The sequence below is a fragment of the Misgurnus anguillicaudatus genome, chromosome 15 (genome assembly GCF_027580225.2).
Source record: "Misgurnus anguillicaudatus chromosome 15, ASM2758022v2, whole genome shotgun sequence".
Lineage (NCBI taxonomy): Eukaryota > Metazoa > Chordata > Actinopteri > Cypriniformes > Cobitidae > Misgurnus > Misgurnus anguillicaudatus.
The window spans coordinates 24910451-24929543 of record NC_073351.2 but is presented as its reverse complement, the minus strand read 5'-3'; the positions used below and the strand labels follow the sequence as shown (position 1 = coordinate 24929543).

General features: G+C 38.2%; 2 protein-coding genes across 3 annotated transcripts; one reads left to right on the top strand and one right to left on the bottom strand.

Annotated features, from left to right (window-relative positions):
- Positions 1–188: 188 nt before the first annotated feature.
- On the top strand, positions 189–1677 carry chtf8 (CTF8, chromosome transmission fidelity factor 8 homolog (S. cerevisiae)). Of its 2 annotated transcripts, XM_055173936.2 has the most exons (4): positions 189–400; positions 490–579; positions 663–780; positions 947–1677. In XM_055173936.2, the coding sequence occupies exons 2-4, from the start codon at positions 557–559 to the stop codon at positions 1178–1180; spliced, it is 375 nt and encodes a 124-aa protein (XP_055029911.1). In that variant the 5' UTR covers positions 189–400; positions 490–556; the 3' UTR covers positions 1181–1677. The 2 variants fall into 2 exon arrangements, with proteins under 2 accessions (XP_055029911.1, XP_055029912.1); XM_055173937.2 differs by lacking the exon at positions 189–400 and having other exon boundaries at positions 411–579.
- Positions 1676–16267, bottom strand: has3 (hyaluronan synthase 3). The gene is made up of 4 exons (XM_055173935.2): positions 15355–16267; positions 7335–7964; positions 4803–4904; positions 1676–4689 (listed from the first exon to the last, which is right to left on the bottom strand). Exons 2-4 carry the CDS (start codon positions 7962–7964, stop codon positions 3760–3762), a joined length of 1662 nt encoding a protein of 553 aa, XP_055029910.2. The 5' UTR covers positions 15355–16267; the 3' UTR covers positions 1676–3759.
- Positions 16268–19093: the final 2826 nt, after the last annotated feature.

Here is a 19093-nt window from a genome sequence, read left to right as displayed (position 1 = left end):
ACAACAATGTAAATACTGTAAACTGTGAAACGCGCTGTGTAAATTTATATACAAAAAACATAGTGTGTTTATTTATGTTTTTTTTTTGCATAAAATGTGATTTAGTGTCTTTTATACTACACTGACTCTATAAAAAAGGAAGTGAACTTTTATACCCCCAGCGTTTGTCATGTAGTCTGACTTTTACAATTTGCCAATGTGACACTTACAAAAAATTAGTCAATGGCCGAAACACAAGATTCGCAGACAAATCTTGAGCGACCTCTAGTGTGTAACAACATAGCCTGAAATGCACTTTGTCGGCGCTGCGGACTTTTATTTTGAAACGTGACTTCAGCTGGCGCGAAACTTGTGTGTGATTGTGGAAGATTATGAGCAACTACTGAACTCTGTCTGATAAGTAAGTGACTATAATACGTAGTATCTGCACACATCAACCGGCTGATTTGTGTGGTATTTGACTCGTTTTTGTCTTATTTCAAAATTCAGTTGAAGACGTTCATTAAAAGACGAGTCATTTGTGTGAAAATCCTGATTCAGCGAATCGGATACAAGAATGGTTCAAATAGTCATCTCAAAGTAGGTGTCATCTCAAGACAATTTTCGCAAATCGGCAAATTAATGTGTATCATTTATTGAAAACTTTGCGTTGTGTTGAGCAGTGGTGCTGGTGAGGGTCCTGCTGAATGGCTTCTGGTGGAGCTGCAGGGTGAAATGATTTCAAGGCACAACTCTGGACTAGCGGGACACCTGATGGGCGACCTTCACTACACTAAAGAGGTTTGTCTGACACTTCTACGTATTTTTTTGTCAGGAAATATTGTCTTATTGCAACCACACGGGGATGTATTTATTATTTTTTTTTAATTTAAAGTGGATCTTTTATTTTAAAATGCAATTTGACAATAATTAAAAGTCTTACTCTGTATTCTGTCGTTTATTCAAGGGTGTTCCAGTCCTAATAGTTGGACATCACATTCTCTACGGCAAGCAAGTTAAACTCGAGAAGCCCTTTGCTGTTCTGATGAAGCATTCTGGTGTCTCTCAAGATGCTGAGGAAAGCATGGAAACCAACCAAGACGGACCAACTTCTTACACAGTCTCGGCCCTCATCAAAAAGAAACTTATCTTTAAAACCCGGCCCAAGCCGATCATCACTAATGTGCCAAAGAAAGTGTAGAAAACACAGACAGATCAACCCCCAGAGACACTTTGTTTGCTCTTTTGTTGCATTTTTATATGCAGTGAAGTCTGATTATATGAAAACATGCTTATATTAGTGTGGATGAATACAATATAGCTATGCTACAGTGACTGTATGCAAGTAAAACATGAATTTGCACTGTGGATTAGTGTCTCTGTGCAGATTTATTGTTAAAGGATGCTGTTGTATTTGTTATAGAGAAGAAAGTTGCAGTTGTTTATTGTGCGAAATGTTAAATGGATCCTCTGATGATAATGAACAAGAAACTACACATTTCGAATCAAAGTTTTATTGTCTCAAAACATTTACAAGTGTTTGCAAAAATACAAGGACATGGCCAGACATACTGTACTTAAGAATTGACATAAATACATAAACATCATTGATATAATTTATTATCCTAAAAGACCAAGATGACCATTTTAGGTATTATATGCTGTAGTGACGCCCACAATAAATGGTGTATAATGTTTTATCTGTACCTTTTGTTTTTTCTGTGGGTGGATGTAACCTGGCATGAAAATTGGTAAAAATCTGCTTTTTCATTAAAAAAAAAAACGGTTTTCTCAGTGACATGTCCCATATTGAAATATTAATCATTTATAACTTCCTAACTGTACAGTGTCATAATGAAAATAATATTTTCCCAAAAAAAGCATCATAGGAAAACACTGATACATTGATATGTGTTCGGATTACTAAGTGTTCAAAATACCTTAGAGCTTTACATTACAAAAATATATATATATTACTGTACAATACACTTGAATGACTGAAAAAACCTTATATTTACAAAACTGGATCACCATCCACAAATTCATGTTTGTGAATAGATCGTCTATTGCATTGGTTCTGTACAGATTTTTTGTATCTGGCAAATCTGTATTTATTTTCATTTCTTGCTGATACTGCTTAAACCTAATACATCCAAATCACTTCCTGGTTCTGAATTCCCTCTTTTTGTGTTCCTGAGACGCATGATAATCCTAAATGTTTGGCACCTAGTTTGCAAAAGGAATAGCACACAGAAGTGAACAGTAAGATTTAAATTTGTGACCCAGTCTGAAAACCCAGCTTAAAAATGTTTTTATTTACTGTTTTTTACATAAAACCATCATACATAATGTAAAGAACGGAGAACGTTCTGCGAAAATATAACCTTGATATCTTTAATATTGACTGAGTAAGATCATGTCAAAGATTAAAATCAAACTCTGATGCTGATGCTTTTATACTGTCATGATATACCTGTAGGAATTACACATGTAATGAATCAAGCAACAACACATGGACAGAAGTTTCATCAACTCGCTCCCTTTCAAAACTTATTCATGCACAAAAACACACACTAGTCTCCGTGTTTACATTTCTGTGCCCTAAAAAATGGCCAGAAAAATGAATGTGTGTTCTTGAAGAGAAGAGAGCAATAAAACGTTGCTTGCCTTAGCATTCATAAAGTTACATAAATCCACAAACTGTTGCATTTAGACGACTGAAGGTGGAAAAATGCACCACCGTTTACCTTTGCTGGATGTGTAAATACATGATGCATGGTAAACTAAATCCTTTGGCTATTTTTTAAACCACCATAGTTTAGGATACCATAAATAAGTAATGTGATTCCTATTCATATCTGTCTAGCAGAACATTTTATTGACATAACTTATAAGAATCATGTATACTAAAGAAAGGTTTTTGTCTGGCAATGTCAAAGCTGTGTGCAAAACTAACCTCTACTTATTTACTTTATAAAATGATCAGTTTTGGAGGAATAAAACATTCCAGGAACAAATAAAAGTATGGACAAACATTTATGGGAACTGGATGTTACTTGATGCATCTGTAAACATTTTGTACAGTGTAGTTTTTGTTGTGCATCATAAACGTAAATAAATTAAATGCACTTTGTACAATTTCCCAACCCATCAGCAGCACCACAGACGATGATGTTAAGAATTATAGTGGATTATCAGAGACAATACAATACAAAGACATACAATATGATTATTTTAGGTGTTCCTGTAGCTCAGTTGGTAGATCACGGCAACTCCCAACTGATAAAATGTATACTTCAAAAGTCGATTTGGATAAAAACGTCTCCCAAAGGTGTAAATGTAAATACTAGCTGGCTTTTGGCAAAAATCACCAGCCTTGTGTCTTCCTCAAGTATTGGCACATACTTCGCTAATCTTATCATGACGTTCCCAATACCAAGCAAGCACCAGTATGACCCCCTTTAACTTAAAATGACCATGCTGGCTACATGTCACTACACTTCATCGGTAACCTTTGGCTCAATGTTTGCTCTCAATCTTGACTGGCCACTTCAATGTGTGCTTTATTATGATGAGAAGCACCACTCCTGATTAACCGTTCCCCATTTCAGCCACAAAAATTATGGCACTCTCAAAGGTTCATTATGGCCACTGGTTAAAACCTTTTTTGTAGCCATACCGTTTCAACCCGATACTCACAGATCTGTAATCACAATAAGGAATGCAGCATCAGGAAGATATGGGATGAGCACCTAAAGTCCTCCAGCACCACTAAAGTTGCTAAGCTTTAGAATAGGGTAGGTGAAACTGCTCCTCTCTTTTGTTGCAGCGTTTGGCCACTATGGCCAGGTAGAGTACCAGAAGTACCACCCAGTAACATGCATAAACTACTGCGCCGGCAATAAGAAGAGCCTTCTCTGTATCTGTGAAGGGCTCCTGCACCTCGCAGTAAATGGTGTACACCAAGCCGCCGAGCAGAATGGCTGCCCACACGGTCACAGGTATAGCACCGATCACGTTCACCACTATCTTCTTCCTGCCTGATGTGCCCCAGCCTGATTTGTTAATAGTCAACAGGGCAAAGATCTTAGCAGGCAACAAGCTAGACATGTAGAGTAGAGCATACAACGACATGAAGATCATGACCAGGCTGCCTCGAAGGAAACACGCATAGGTGGCCTTAACCATGCCCACCAGCTGGACTGTCAGCAGAAAGAGAAGGATGTTCCACAGGCGACCTACGTAGAACAGATGGATCACCGTAACGACCAGAAAAAAGGGGAAGAACCCGGTCATCACAGACTCATAAGTCATCCAGAGATTGTGCTTGTGGAACCAAAGGGCGCTGTAGAGCCACTCTCGAAAGTAAGACTTGCTCCAGCGGGTTTGCTGATTCAGCCAGCGCAGGTATTCTGTGGGGGTCTCGGTCTGGCATTGGGAGCGTGCCGTGTACTTGGTTTTGTAGCCCAAGCTCAGGACGCGGTTGGTGAGGTGCCGATCATCACCAAAGCTGCACTTGGTCCCTAAGAAAGTCTGGTTATACCAGGGCTCCAGGAAGTCCTGGAGGAGAGAGTTGCGGTACATTCCCAGTGGGCCGCTTATGCACTGCACGCATCCAAAATAAGACTGGCAGGCCCGTTCTACATTGAAGGCCATCCAATAGCGGACACTGCTCAAAAACGAGATCCAGGAAGCATACTTGTTTAGGATCTAAAACAGACAATGGAAGAACTTTGAGTGGCTGAACACTAATTCAGCAAAACACTTATCGGCTGATGTAGTTGCATGTTAAAAGTTGAATATAAATAGATACAAAATATTACCTGAACATCTCCTCCCACTGCACCCACATCTGGATCTTGCTCCAGAATCTTAAGCATCTCAACTGTGCATGCTGGATCAAGTACAGTGTCTGAATCACACACCTACACGCAAAATAAAGAGAGATGTTGTTTCAATAAAATATACTTATAGGGTTCGATCACACAAAACATGGCTTTGCATCTAAAAAGGTGACGCAATGCTCAGGAATGGTTTAAAAACGTGCAGGGCTGAACACAAAGGGATTTTGAGACCCCTTTGCGCTTCCTACGCCATGCTGATGTTAAACCATGCCAACTTGCTACTTTAAACAAAAGTCTGCAATACTTGCCCCGCCTCCGAGTTCTTCTGATTGGTCCACTATGCTGGACAATGAGCCGTGCTGCATGTTAAGGGCTGTTCACACTTTAAGGGGCCAGTCACACCAAACGCATGTAAATGCAAGGTGCCCAGCATTGCCTTTTTCTATTGCTAGGCAACCACCAAGGCAGCTGTCCTGTCATTTAAATATTAAGTGTGAGGACTCTTTTGCTGTTAACTGTCATATTAGCAGAACCTTTAAAAAGAGGACACTTGCTATGACCTTGATCGAGGGTGAGAGGTGTACAAACACACAGGAGACAGTGAGTGAATGCAGTCCGGTTGTTCCAAGCAACTGTAAACTTACGTCACCACAGCAGAAGGCCCGCCTCTCCCCACATTCGATTGGACATTGGAAAAACACATATGACATTGGGCGTTTTGGGTTTCAAAAGTCAGTCATGTAATAAGATCCACATTACTCATTGGCCACATATCTTTGAACGTATTCCCTAAACTGCTTCTCGATTGGTCAGAATCAACGTGCAGGAAATTCCAACAGAATACCGGAAGTAAACAAAAAGGAGGAAAATACAACAGACACCATGGACAGTAGACTGTAATTATTTCCGTGGTTGTTATACATAGTTTGTACACAGCACTAGACAAACTGTTCATTTTCAGAATAAAGCGCGGATGTGGCTAGAAAAACAACGCTCTGCCCGCACCTCTTCGCATCTCCTGGTATGTCCGCGATCTGCCATTGGGCTAATATTGCTAATAGAAACTGTCAACAAACATTTCCTCATCCCATAATGCACAGCGCAGCTGACTACGGCAGCTGATTTAGTCCAAAAATGCGCAGTACTTTTGCAGTCAGGTCTGTTCGATCTCGAATCGTGTTCTCACCACAAACGAACCGCTTCAGAGTTCGTTTGAAAGCGTACTGAGACCACCTCTTCAAGGAAGTCTCTGTTCGCTTGTTTGGTCCGCTTTTGGTGCGCACCAGAGTTCGATTGCTGCATTCTCATCTGCCCAAACGAACCTCACCAAGTGAGCAATCGAACTCTGGTATGATTCAACCGAACTAAACAAAACAGGTGTGAAAGAATCCGTAGCATCTTATGGAACTGCTGAAATTCCAAAAGGGGGCGTATTTGTTCCTCAGACATTGCACAATAAACGTGACATCCGAATATATTCATTATAAATCGTGAATGAAAACTGAGATTCGAACGAATGTCCGTTAGTGAACTAATTGTATACACAATTTATATCGTAATTCGGTCAGAAACGCCACGATTGTGAGATGAACAAATCGTTTTGGATTAAAAGGCTTGGATATTCCATTTCCTTGGACTTATGGGCATTTATGAACAATTTGTTTTGGACAATTTCACCGAAGCGGATAAAGGGAAGATTTTGAAGGTAAGTAAATATCCTAAATCGGCGCCGCCCAGTTCAGGTAACTAACAACTAGATTACAGTTTTATGACTGCTAAATATCATATTATGCTTTGTGTGTGCGCTTAATGGAATCCCTAAAGTCGGAGCTTTACAACGATGTGCCGCATGACCGTATATTTTGAAGATTTAATGCTTCAAAGTTGACGTAATGCAGCCTCACGTGCAAGGGAGGGGGTGTACCGTGTACGGCACAGTGTACCTTATCAGGTTAAACAATTCATTGACTGGCCGCTAGAGGCTGGCTCCAAAAGTGAGTCAACCCCCATGTTAAAATGCCCAAATTTACAGTAGAAAATAATGTGTTTACAGCTTGGTACAAAAAGTGTTTTGGGTCTGTATAGCTAATTTTGCCCTTCATGACAACTGTAAGGGGTGTGAACATTTTTGTAACTCATCCGTTTAAATGATATTAAGCCTTAAAATTCTGCATAATTAAGGGTGTGGCCACTTAAATGACGGATGAACTGCCACTGCTGTCACTAGAGTCGAGCTAGGTGGGTGTGGTTTCAGCAACCAGCCACTTTAGATTCACAGGCACCACAGATGTTTCAAGGTCATCTTTTTTCTCAAAATCCTAAAGCAGAAACAATGAAAGGCTGCTGACAGCACACACACAGGTGTGCTTTCAAGACTGCAGGTGACAGGATAGTAGTGAGACTGACCTTTGACCTCTGCTGCAAAGTTTTAGATTATACTGACACTGAGGGGCAAACTTTGTACCTAAAGAGTGCATATTACTACCTCAACGATACATATTGCAGGCTCACCTGAATGTAATCCACGGTGTTTCCCAAAGCTTTGAAAGCTGTGTACATCACTTCCCTTTTGCCACCCCACTCTTGCATGATACAGGAGTGCTGGCAATTCCGCACCACACTGGCCACGTGTTCGGTCTCCTTCGTGTGGTGTAAGTCACTCCCTACTCTTCCATAACCATCGCTATGGTAATTCCCCTTCCACACCAAGCAGCCCGTATGCTCTGTTTCCCCCATCACCTCCTGGAAGATTTTCATCATGTAGGCATCTTCCTTCCGATTCCCATCCACCACTAACACCACTTTAAGTCCGGGAAAGGAAATGCGGCGTATACTTCGCAGACACTTGCGCAGGTAGTCTGGATCCTCCTGGTAGGCCGCGATGCAGAGGGCCACGGTGCGTTGCAGGTGCTGGGGTCTGGAGGGGCTACGCATTTGCCGGTGCTCCAGGTAGGCGAAGAGGCTCTGCAGGAGGAGGTGGAGAAAAAGAAACGCACCGTACAGGCCGAAAGAGAGGTAATGCTGTTCGGTTCGGATGAACTGGTAACCTGTCACGTATACAAGCAGGATGGCAAGCAGCACCACCGCGCCAAAAAGGGTGGTGTAGACGATCCGCACGGCAGTGCCAAAGCGAGAGGGCATCTGAAGAGAAAATGAAAAGTAACAAATGTTATTTAATGCATTTACTAATGTTACACGTTTACTACTCTTCTGTGTCGTTCATCTATGAATGTCGTTCATTCATCCTCTAATCCTACTTGTAAACGTGGCTTTGTAAATTGCACATTGACAAAATGTTAAAGCTCCCATGTTGCTTTGGATAAAAACTTCTGCTATATAAATAAATGGCAATGTTAACAATATAACCATATTGCATCCATTAAAAACAGTACAACGTATGAAATGTGCCTATACTTTTCATGAAGGTAATGCAAGGCAAATGTCAAAAATGGTTTTGTAACACTTTACAATAAGCTTGTATTAGTGAACATTACAAAATACATTAAAGGAACAGTAAGTAGGATTTTCTTCCATATAGTGGTGAAATTGTATTTTGCATTCAAACAAATAGTGCTCTCTAGCACCTCGCTTTTCCAAATACGTGTTAATAGCCGTTATGTACCAAGAAGCTATGACAACATGTCTTTCAATAGCACTTCATCGAGTTTTCTATCTGGTGATGAGATTTGTTATTCGAAACAAACTGCAACTTGACACACAAGGAAAAAATGAATGTTACAGTATGAATCACAAACCGTAAATAGCATTAATTATGTTAATTATTAGTGATAGATTTTCGTGCATTGTTAGATCTCATCAGTTGATCCAACGGTAGGGAAAGAAAGAGGTAGAGCGAGAGGACAGAGAGGCAGTGGATCGGTGGGATCTATAGGCGAGGAAGAGGACGACGAAGAAGAAGAGGAGAAGGAGAACGGGAGTCACAACCATGACGACAAAGACGCCTGGCAGGCTAGTGCTTTTTGTCCTTCTATGCTATTATAGTCAAAACTTAAAATTGTATGTAGAATTGACTTGCAAATCAAAGGTTGTTTTAACGTTATGCTCCATTTTTTTACAGTGTATTAAAGGTGCATCCTGTAACTTGACAAAAATGCAATATAATATACATAACTATATATCAGTGATAAATAAAGACCTTAAATGATGGACAAACTGTTCTACAGAGCGCGTTTTGTCCCTACGTTGTCAACGATATGGTTTTGAAATTGAGGGGTGAACTGTTGGTTGCAATTCCCAATCTTACCACTAGATGCCTCTACAATTTACTCACACCACCTTTAATTTTTGTTAAAGGACAAGTTCGGTATTCCACACTTCAAGGCGGAGTCCACGATGTTTGAAAGCCAATGTTGATATTTTATATCACCTAAACAAACACGCCCCTACCCCAATAGAATCTGGACCTTCCGTTGATAGACCCGCCCCACACATACGCAACCCGGCAAGGATGTCGGTTAGTAGACAAGCTCCTTACTGCTGACTGGCTATAAGTGTGTTTTGGTAGTCGGCCCGTCTCCTTTTCCAAAGCGTTTTTCAAACATCGTGGACTCCGCCTTTAAAGCCCTGTTTTCAGATTGTTTATGATGAAATAGAGCGGTTTTGAATTAAATTTGGACATATGATGCTGGCTTTAAGTGTAAAATACCGAACTTGTCCTTTAATATTACAACACTTGACTTTCTATGTATTTATAAACAGTTTTGGGGAAAGTTACTTTTAAAAGTAATGCATTACAATATTAAGTTACTCCCAACAAAGTAAACGTTACTTTTAAGTTACTTTTTCTTGGCTGAGGCTTGATCTCTTTCAGGCCTTGCAGGTGTTTGAAAAGTTCTGCATTCAGAAATTGCATATTTCATCACAAAAATGTCGAGCTTTGGCCTGCCATCTCAGTTTCTGACTCAAACTGTTCCCACAGAGGCATGTACGCATAAAGTACATAATGTGAATACGTTTAGTTTAATTCAGTACACATTTTTTTATTAAATCGAATTAATTAAACTAAAAAAGTAACTTTCATTACTTTTTTGAAAAAGTAACTCAAATATTATTGTGTACATTTAAAAAGTAATGTGTTACTTTACTTGTTACTTCAGAAAAGTTATATTATTATGTAATGCACGTTACTTGTAATGCGTTAATAAGTGCTGTATATCGTTCATGTTAGCTAATGCATTAACTAATTGTTAACAAAAGCAACCTAATTGTAAAGTGTTACCAATGATTTTAATTTATTTGTCCTAATTTTGGCTTTGCTGCTTTTACACCAATTTGTTCTTGTGAAATTCAACTATTAATAAAGTAGGAAAAGTACAGATTTAAGTTTTGCAAACTATTGGCAACATATTTCATTTGAACAGACTTTATGTCTAACTCCATTTTTTTCTTCGATTGTTTTCTCCGTCTTTCTCTTTCACACGCTCCCCTTCAATTTGTATTTCTCTCACTTTTTCTTGTTCTCTCAGGTTAATGACTTTAATTAAAGGCTAGGCAGAGGTTGGTAGGTAATGAGTGGTGGCCGGCCTGGGAAACAATCCCCCTCTTTCATTCATGCTACTGGCTTCAGCTCCTCCCTTCGTGAAAGAAAGAGCCGCTTCACTCGCTCCTCTCACATCATAACAGGACAGAGTTGAAATAGAGTAACAGAAATAACGCTGACTTCCACTGAAGTTCTTGTTGATTTTTCCACCACAGTAACTTGACTGTTTGCATTCCCAGACTTATTTACAGCTGCGCCAGACATCAGGTTATTCAAAGAAACAAATTGCCCTGTTCATATGAAGATTTTGATGTATCACGCATGACATGAGTATTAATAATGTGAAACACATCTACATTGCAACTGGTTTTATGATATTGGATCTTTAACCCCTTACCCTATACATTTACTTGTGATGTAAACAGCAAAAACAGAGTACAGATGGAGATACTGAGTGGTATGTTGGACCAAAATTAAAGGGATTCTTCCTCTGGAGACTGAGCTTTGATTGACAGGAATGAAAAGAAGCCTCATATCAAATGAAAAACAACGCCAACCATCACTCAACCCCCAAACAAACTTAACATCACACGTGTGATGAAAGATTAAACAGCGTCTATGTTAACACAAAATAAACACCATCACCTTTGATCCCTCAGAAGGAAAGAATTTTCAAAAAGCAGATGAGAACCAGAAAGGAAGAAAGCAACACCAATGTTTTTTATACGTATTGTGGAGGTCAGAGGTCAACCATTACTCACAGTCTTCTTCATGATGAGATGTCCACAGAAGAGGTCAACTGGAGCTCAGAAAATCTCAAATCTTCATCTACTGTATCTAACGGCTGCTGAATTAATTAAATAATGAATGATGGGAGACGATTCTGCCCCATCTGTTGTTTGAAACTCCTGCCTTCTGTTTCACAGGCTCATTTCAGTAACCACATCAGCTTTGAATCACAGATATGGTGGAAGACTCAGTCTCAGATCTTCATCTTTGGTGACTGATGGTATGAAGATGAACGTGGCAGGTAACGCAGGTGGTCGCAGATAAAACAACAGCAGCCAGAATCCAAAAGCATGAGCTCACTGGGAGGGTTTTCAGGTAAGTAACCAATAAAATGAGAACTTTGGATGTAGGACAGGATACTTTGACAATGAGAGAATGAAGGGGGGCTGAAAACCATCAGGACTGTTGAGGGAGAGCACCAGGTGAGTCAGGGGAATGGCTAGAGGGCAAAACATGTATGTGTGGGTAAATTAAGACTTTTAAAACACAAAAAAATCCAAACATTTTTACCCCTGAGGACACTTAATGTATGCAAAATAATGCTGATTAGGCAATAAATAAATTAATAAGAATGTAAGAAAACCATTGCTTCACTAGACTGATTCCTACTGTTCTCATAATGTCCATTGATAAACTTTAAACACACCATCTGCTGTGTCGATCTTTAGATACCATTGAGATTTAGTGTTTAGAATTTTTTTTTTTAATTAATAGGTGCTTTATTATTGTACGGTTCAACATTCAACAGACATTTAATACAAAATCAAACTAAACTAAACTGAAGTTGTAAATAAAGTAACATTAATATATAAACACGTTTTGGCACAGAGTGGATTCACTAACATTTAAAAGAAAACACATATTTTACTATGATTTTGTCTCAACTTAGATGAATAAATGCATTCCTATTTTTTTTTCAATGCGTGCACTTTTAATCTTTGTACAGCGCTTCTTAAATGTGTTAGCATTTAGCCTAACCCCATTCATTCCTATGGCTCTGAACAAGAGTTTTATTTTGTGGCACCATAACTACTCATGTAACGGTCTTTAAATGGGGAAAACATGGAAGTGTTTGGTGGCTTTTAAATGTATCCCTGTTTGGAGCCATAGGAATGAATGGGGCTAAATGCCAACACATTCACAAGGCGCCGCACAAAGATCAAAAGTGCACGCACTGAAAAAAGATAGGTATGTATTAATTTGTCTAAGTTAAGGTAAAAACATAGTAAAATATTGAAAAACGGTGGTGTTTTCCTTTAATGTGAAATCAGCCAAATAAATAAAGTACACACTAGTCAGAGTAACACAAACTTCAGCCATTACCACTAGGGGGCGCTAAAAGAGATTTACAATGTACATCCCTCATCTCAAGGACCCCATTGAAATGATATATTTCTCCTGTTTTAGTAATGAATTACTAAAAAATAATTGATTTATTGACAGTAAAGTTTAACAGATAATATACTGAATAATAACACAAACTTAATCTTGTTGAACTAACTAAATACCTTACAAAACACATCAGATTAGCACATTAAACAAGTTGTGGATTTGCAAATGAAGAGTTTGGTTCCAAAATGCGATAAATCCATTTTGACTAATTTGGGCAAAAATGTGTTTTCTATACCAAGAAAGTGACAAGATGAAAAACACTATTTTCTGTTACAAACTTTCACATCTTTAGGTTATAATAACATAAAAAATTCAAATCCATAATTTGATTTTCAAAGATTTATTATAAAAAATCATTGTTTTTCCTCATAATGCAATAAATCCATGACAAAGTTTTTTTCCAAAATTCTATAAATCTATTGAATCAATATATAAATGTGCATTCATCTTTGCCATGTTATATTCATTTAGTGTGTTATACACGGATTAAAATAAGCATTAATGGCATTAATCAAAACACTTATTTTGTCATATTAAGAACACTGTCATTGCCGCTGTCATCCTTGGGACATCGTCGGTGAACTTTTTTGACAGCGATCAGCTGTAAAATGTTTTGGTCCTGCTCGATTTTCGTTGACTTTGTGTAAAATAATGGAAAGTGTTTCATAAGATCCTCTGGGGTCAGTGTGTTAGCATGACAGAAGCTTGATGCTGTCGTGTGAGAACAAACAACAGCTGGCATTTGTCGCCCGAGTGACTTTATGTTTCATCCGCGTCACAGAAAATCACCACAGGTTTATCAATGCCATCAAAAGTATTATTTTGTTCACTGCAAAAAATGATTTTCAAGAAAAAAATTCTTAGTATTTTTGTCTTGTTTTCAGTAAAAATCCCTAAAATTTCATAAATTAAGATGCTTTTTCTTGATGAGCAAAATTAATAAGTCTAGTTTTTAGACAAAAAATATCAAATTTAAAGGTGCAGTGTGTAATTTTTAGAAGGATCTCTTGACAGAAATGCAAAATGATATACAAAACTATATTATCAGGGGTTTATAAAGACCTTTCATAATGAACCGGTATGTGTTTATTACCTTAGAACGAGACGTTTTTATCTACATACACGAGGGTCCTCTTACATGGAAGTCACCATTTTGTGCCGCCAAGTTTCTACAGAAGCCCTTAACAGACACATTTTTTTTACTAAGTTGTCTCCGACGATGACATGTTTGTCTGGTGGTGGCTACCGTAGCTTCTCTATGTGTTTCAAAAGCGAGGGGTGAGCAGTGGACTAAGCCATTGGTTGCAATTCGTGACCTCACCACTAGATGCCGCTAAAATTTACACACTGCACCTTTAAGTGATTTTGTGCATAAAACAAGCAAAAAAATCTTTTCTTGAATTGAAAAGATTGAATTTTTCTTGAATTTAGTGTTTTTAGTGTTTTTTTGCTTACCCCATTGGAAGATTTTTTTGTTTGTTTTATGCACAAAATCACTTAAATTTGAAATTTTTGGTCTAAACACTAGACTTATTTTCTTAGGCCGTTTTGCTTATCAAGAAAAAGCATCTTAATTTAAGACTTTTGAGATATTTTTACTGAAAACAGAAGAATTTTCTTTCTTAAATATCATTTTTTTGCAGTGTTTTTGTTTGTTTGTTTGTTGATCATGAAGTACTAAGTAGATAAGGAAAACTAGGATTCTGTGTGTATTCAACGCAGCGCCATTGTTGCAATTGTTGCATACAATGCGTGGAATGGTGCGCTGTGATTTGTTGAGCGGATTTATTGCATTCTGCAGAGAAGAAGGAGTGGCATTTATCGGGTTTATCGCGTTTTGGGAAAAAGGGGAGAAAAGATAACACGGCGGATATCAGATTTTACGTAAAATTAAGAATTTACTTTGTTAATACTAACCTGATACAATACTGATTTTGGTGTTAACTTTTTTTTTTTTAAATGGCGTTCATCATGTTTTGGAACCAAACTCTTTAAATATTTACCAAATCTTTTGAAGTCTCCCAGCAAGCTCCAGGCCAGCTGGGTTTATTACTGTACCCTATTTATGACCATGCCTGTGAAAACTGAGCTAAGGTCATTTTTTGTGATATAGGCCTACACTTTTCTACACAAAATAATCCAACAAGGAACATTCTGTAAAAATATAACCTTGATATCTTTAATTTTGACTATACGACATGAAAATCAATGACTGACAATGCTCTTAATCTCGTAATTAGATTATGAGACGTTAGCCTGGATTGTAAAATACATTTTTTAAAACTGTATTTTTTTAAACTGCCACCAGACCAGTGTTGCAAAAGCATGATGCTATGGAAAACTAAACTGGCGTCATTCTCATTTTCCAGGCAACACACCTTCAAACTAAATTCTGAAGCTCTTCTGTTTAAGTCTAGGCTTACAGTATGTTGCTTGCTGTTAGTTATGTGGCCTTAGGGCACTAACAAGGTTGTCTGGAAACAGTGGGCCATAAACCACTTAAACTTTAATGACTAAAAACACACAAAAACGTAAAGTCTAAAAATTAAAGGAAAAAAATCACACATTGTAAAAAAACACTACTGTAACACAAATGTTATAGGCTACTTAGTCATTTAATGCAGTGCTTTTTTTACTTCTCCAAACACATCTTAAACAGAAGTCTGTTTGTGTGAACACACACTCACTCAATCTTAAACTCAAAGCTCTGACACTTAATTTTTTGTGCACACATACACATCCACACAATGAGTGTGTCGCACATGAGCTGCAAACACAATCTTCAACCCATTACCATCCCACCACACACAGCCACAAGAATAAAAGTCAAACTGAAATAACGTCTCTTACCTTCCCAGCCCCGCAGCCGTGATGTTGAGCTCTCTCTCTTTCTCTCTTCTCCGAGAGTCAGCCTTGCTGAGTCGGTGTGTGTGTGTCTGCCAGGCGTCTGCTCCCCACTCCTCTCCACTAAAGCGGAGCACAGCAGCGTCCTTGTTCAGCGTCCTGCTCACACTACATCTTTATTCCAACCACACTTAATTCAGAAGATCCCCATCCGAAAATACAGCACCATCTCCCTCCTCGTCCCTTGTTTCTCCACCCTCTCCTCTGTTTGTCTCCGGCCCCCTTCCTCTCCCCCGTCCTAATACTATCCCTCCCGAGAGTCCCGGTATAGCCGGGCCTCTGATATCAGCTGTGAATTAAACTCTCACCTGGTGTGATGTCTATGCCTGCTGTGAGGAGGTTTGGGGTCTGCCCAAACCTCATCTCCTGCTTAATCACGCTGCAGTGCGTGCCGCTTTCCTTGCTATCTTTCTGCAGTGCAGTCTAAATCCCTTTTCTTCAAGGTCCCTTCTGTCTCTACGGGCCAGCGTCCGTCCTTTGCTCTGCATTGCAGCCAGCCCTCGAACAAGACTTGAGACTGTTTAAGCAGTCACCCTCTTTCTTTGGCTACACACACACCCGCTCAATGCATCCTTTATTTAGCAATTTATTTATCAATCACTCCTCCCTCCCGCAAATCCAACACCGGCCGACTAAGGGACTGACAAATCAAATGAAGAGGGGAAAGAAATACAAACTGCAGCACGATGATATAATCAATATCTAGAGTCCTAGTTCGAGTCTTCTGCATGCACCCATCGGTTTTCAAACTGATCTCTCTAAAATGCTTGAATAGGGAAAGGGGAACAGTCAGGCAACACATGGTGACACACTTTGTAATTAGTGTAATGGCTCTGGCAGTAGTAGAAGAGTTATTATGGGGTTTCATCGGCCTGCCTTCAGTGATGCACAGTTTACTATTAATGTGAGCTCGTCCTTGGCATCTAACCAGAGGAGCATTTATCAAAGCTTAGAGTCGAGGAGCACTGAGATAAAATAAATGACCCCATACTGCAGAGTAATAGCAAAATACAACTGGATAAATCTTAAATATATCTTAGTTATCCTTTTTTCACTACACTCTTAAAAATAAAGGTGTTACAAAGGGTTCTCCAAAGGGATGCAAGAGAGGAACCATCTCTGGTTTTTCAGACAAAGGTTCTAGAAGAACCATTACCTCTTTAGTGTATTTATTTATTATTTCTTAAAGGGATAGTTTACAAATGAAAATTATTTCATGATTTTCTCATCCTTATGTTGTTCTAAATCTGTATGAATTTATTTTTTCTGATGAACACAAAAGAAGATATTTTGATAAATGATGGTAAGCACACAGCGCATTGAAGAGTTTGGTTCCAAAACGCGATGAATGGCATTAAAAAAATTATTTAACACCAAAATCAGTATTGTATCAGGTCAGTATTTAAAAGTAAATTCTTAATTTTACGCAAATCCAATATCCGCCGTGTTATTCTGCCATCTTTTCTCCCTTTTTCCCCCAAAACGCAATAAACGCCAGTCCTCCTTTTCTGCAGTATGCAATAAATCTGCTTAACAAATCACAGCGCACCATTCAACGCATTGTAAACAACAATTCCAGTGCTTTGAATTCACAAGGAATCCTAGTTTTCCTCATCTACTTTGTACTTTGTGATCAACAAATAAACAAAAACAAAATAATACTTTTGATGGCATTGATAAACATGTGGTGGTTTTCTGTGGCAGGGAAAAAACATAAGCAATCAAAATCCAATAATTTACATAAGTGGCACTCGGGTGAAGGAAAAATGCCGGCTGTTGCTTCTCACACAACAGCATCAAGCTTCTGTCATGCTAACACATTGACCTCAGTGGATCTTATGAAAAACTTTTCATTATTTTAGGCAAAGTCAACGAAAATCAAGCAGCTGACTGCTGTAAAAAAATATATTTTTGAGAAATGATGATAAGCTCACAGTTGACGGTACCCATTGAATTCCATCGTTTTGTTTTCCCTACTATGGAAGTCAATGGTTACCATCAGCTGTGTGCTTACCTTAATTTATCAAAATATCTTCTTTTGTGTTCATCAGAATCAGAAAAAATAAATTCATATAGGTTTAAAACAAAATGAGGATGAGAAAATGACGACTCAATTTTAATTTTGGGGTGAATTATACACCTTTAACGCTATTCCAACATCTACACTTTCAGAAAAAAGTTACAAGAAAATTGTTGTCACTGGGGTGTTACCTAAAACAGTGGTTTTCAAACTGGGGGCCAGGGCCACCAGGGGGGCCGCGAGATGGTGCCAGGGGGGCCCCAGTTTTATGACATTTCATAAAATACATTTATTTATCATGAATTCTGTGTAATTGAACCTAAAAAATAATAAGCCAACTAACCAACAGCACTACTAGGTATAATTTTATATGTTTTGTTTAATTAAAATATTACATTTTAAAACTGTTTTTGTCATAAATTTTCTTTCGGCACTGGGGGGGGCGCACACTGAAAAAGTTTGGGAACCACTGGCCTAAAAGATGGATATCGGTACCCTTAAAAGGTACACATTGGTTAACATGTGCTGCCCCTTTCATAAAGAACCTCTTTCCACAACAAAGAACAGAAAAGTTATTTGGATATTAAACAATCTTTATGGAAATTTTCAGCCAAAAGTGGTTCTTCTATAATACAGCATTATTTAGCACCTTTATTTTTAAGACTGTATACTTGTCTTATTATTTTTAAGGTGTTTTCAAGGTTTTTTTGAAACAGAAAGTTTTGACAAAGGCCGTTTCTCAATCCGGAATCTGCGGAGATCCCATGTGCAGGCTGCATACGTCATCAAGCCTGGTTTATTTAAGTTAACTAAGAATAATAGTTATTGGGTAAACTAAGAGTAATAGTCAACTTTATAATTGCTATTCTGAAATAAGACAGTCTTTGTGATGTAGAAACGGCCACATTTTCTTACTCCCTATACCATTTTTTTTAACATCACAATGAAAATAAAAACTAAATTATATTCTATATTGTGGTATTTCGGTAATATTGTGGGTGTTTTTTTAATTTGACAAATGACTTATCTATGAGCTTCATTATAAAAAATTTAAATATTGTGCCCTCATAATTTTTAATAAAAAATGCTAATATTCTCTCTTTACTTGGCAGCTATTAACAAATATCAACATGACCCAACTTCAAACCAATCAATTCTCGATGGACAAATTCAAGTCCCTCCCTACCTTTATTCTTATTTCAAAAGTCATTTTACTCAGATATGTCACTACGGGGAAAATAAGATAGTTGTCACTTCCATTTCATGTGAATTTTAAAGCATTCAAATCCTCTTTGTCCTTTATAGTATAAGCTATTTCTAGCAAGTTAACAGTTGGTTTACCTTTGCACACAGAGCAGACACACCCCAAACAACCCCAGATGTGCTTATACGCTCTTTAAAACAGCCATAACAAAAGGAAAATGTAATAGCAGATGACAAAATAGTTCTAATAAAAGTACAACGTTCATATACAAGACCAATTTTTGAAAAATCAGCCTTTTTATTTCGTTCTTTAGAGACGCTCCCTTATAACCAAAGTAGTATTTTTTTAAGTTAGCAAGAAATTTGCTAATGAAGTATTTATATTCTGTCAGCTTGAATGTAAAACACAGGGGTCAGGAAGCTAAAGAGACGTCGGGGTAAGGTTGTTTTGGGTGGTTGTGG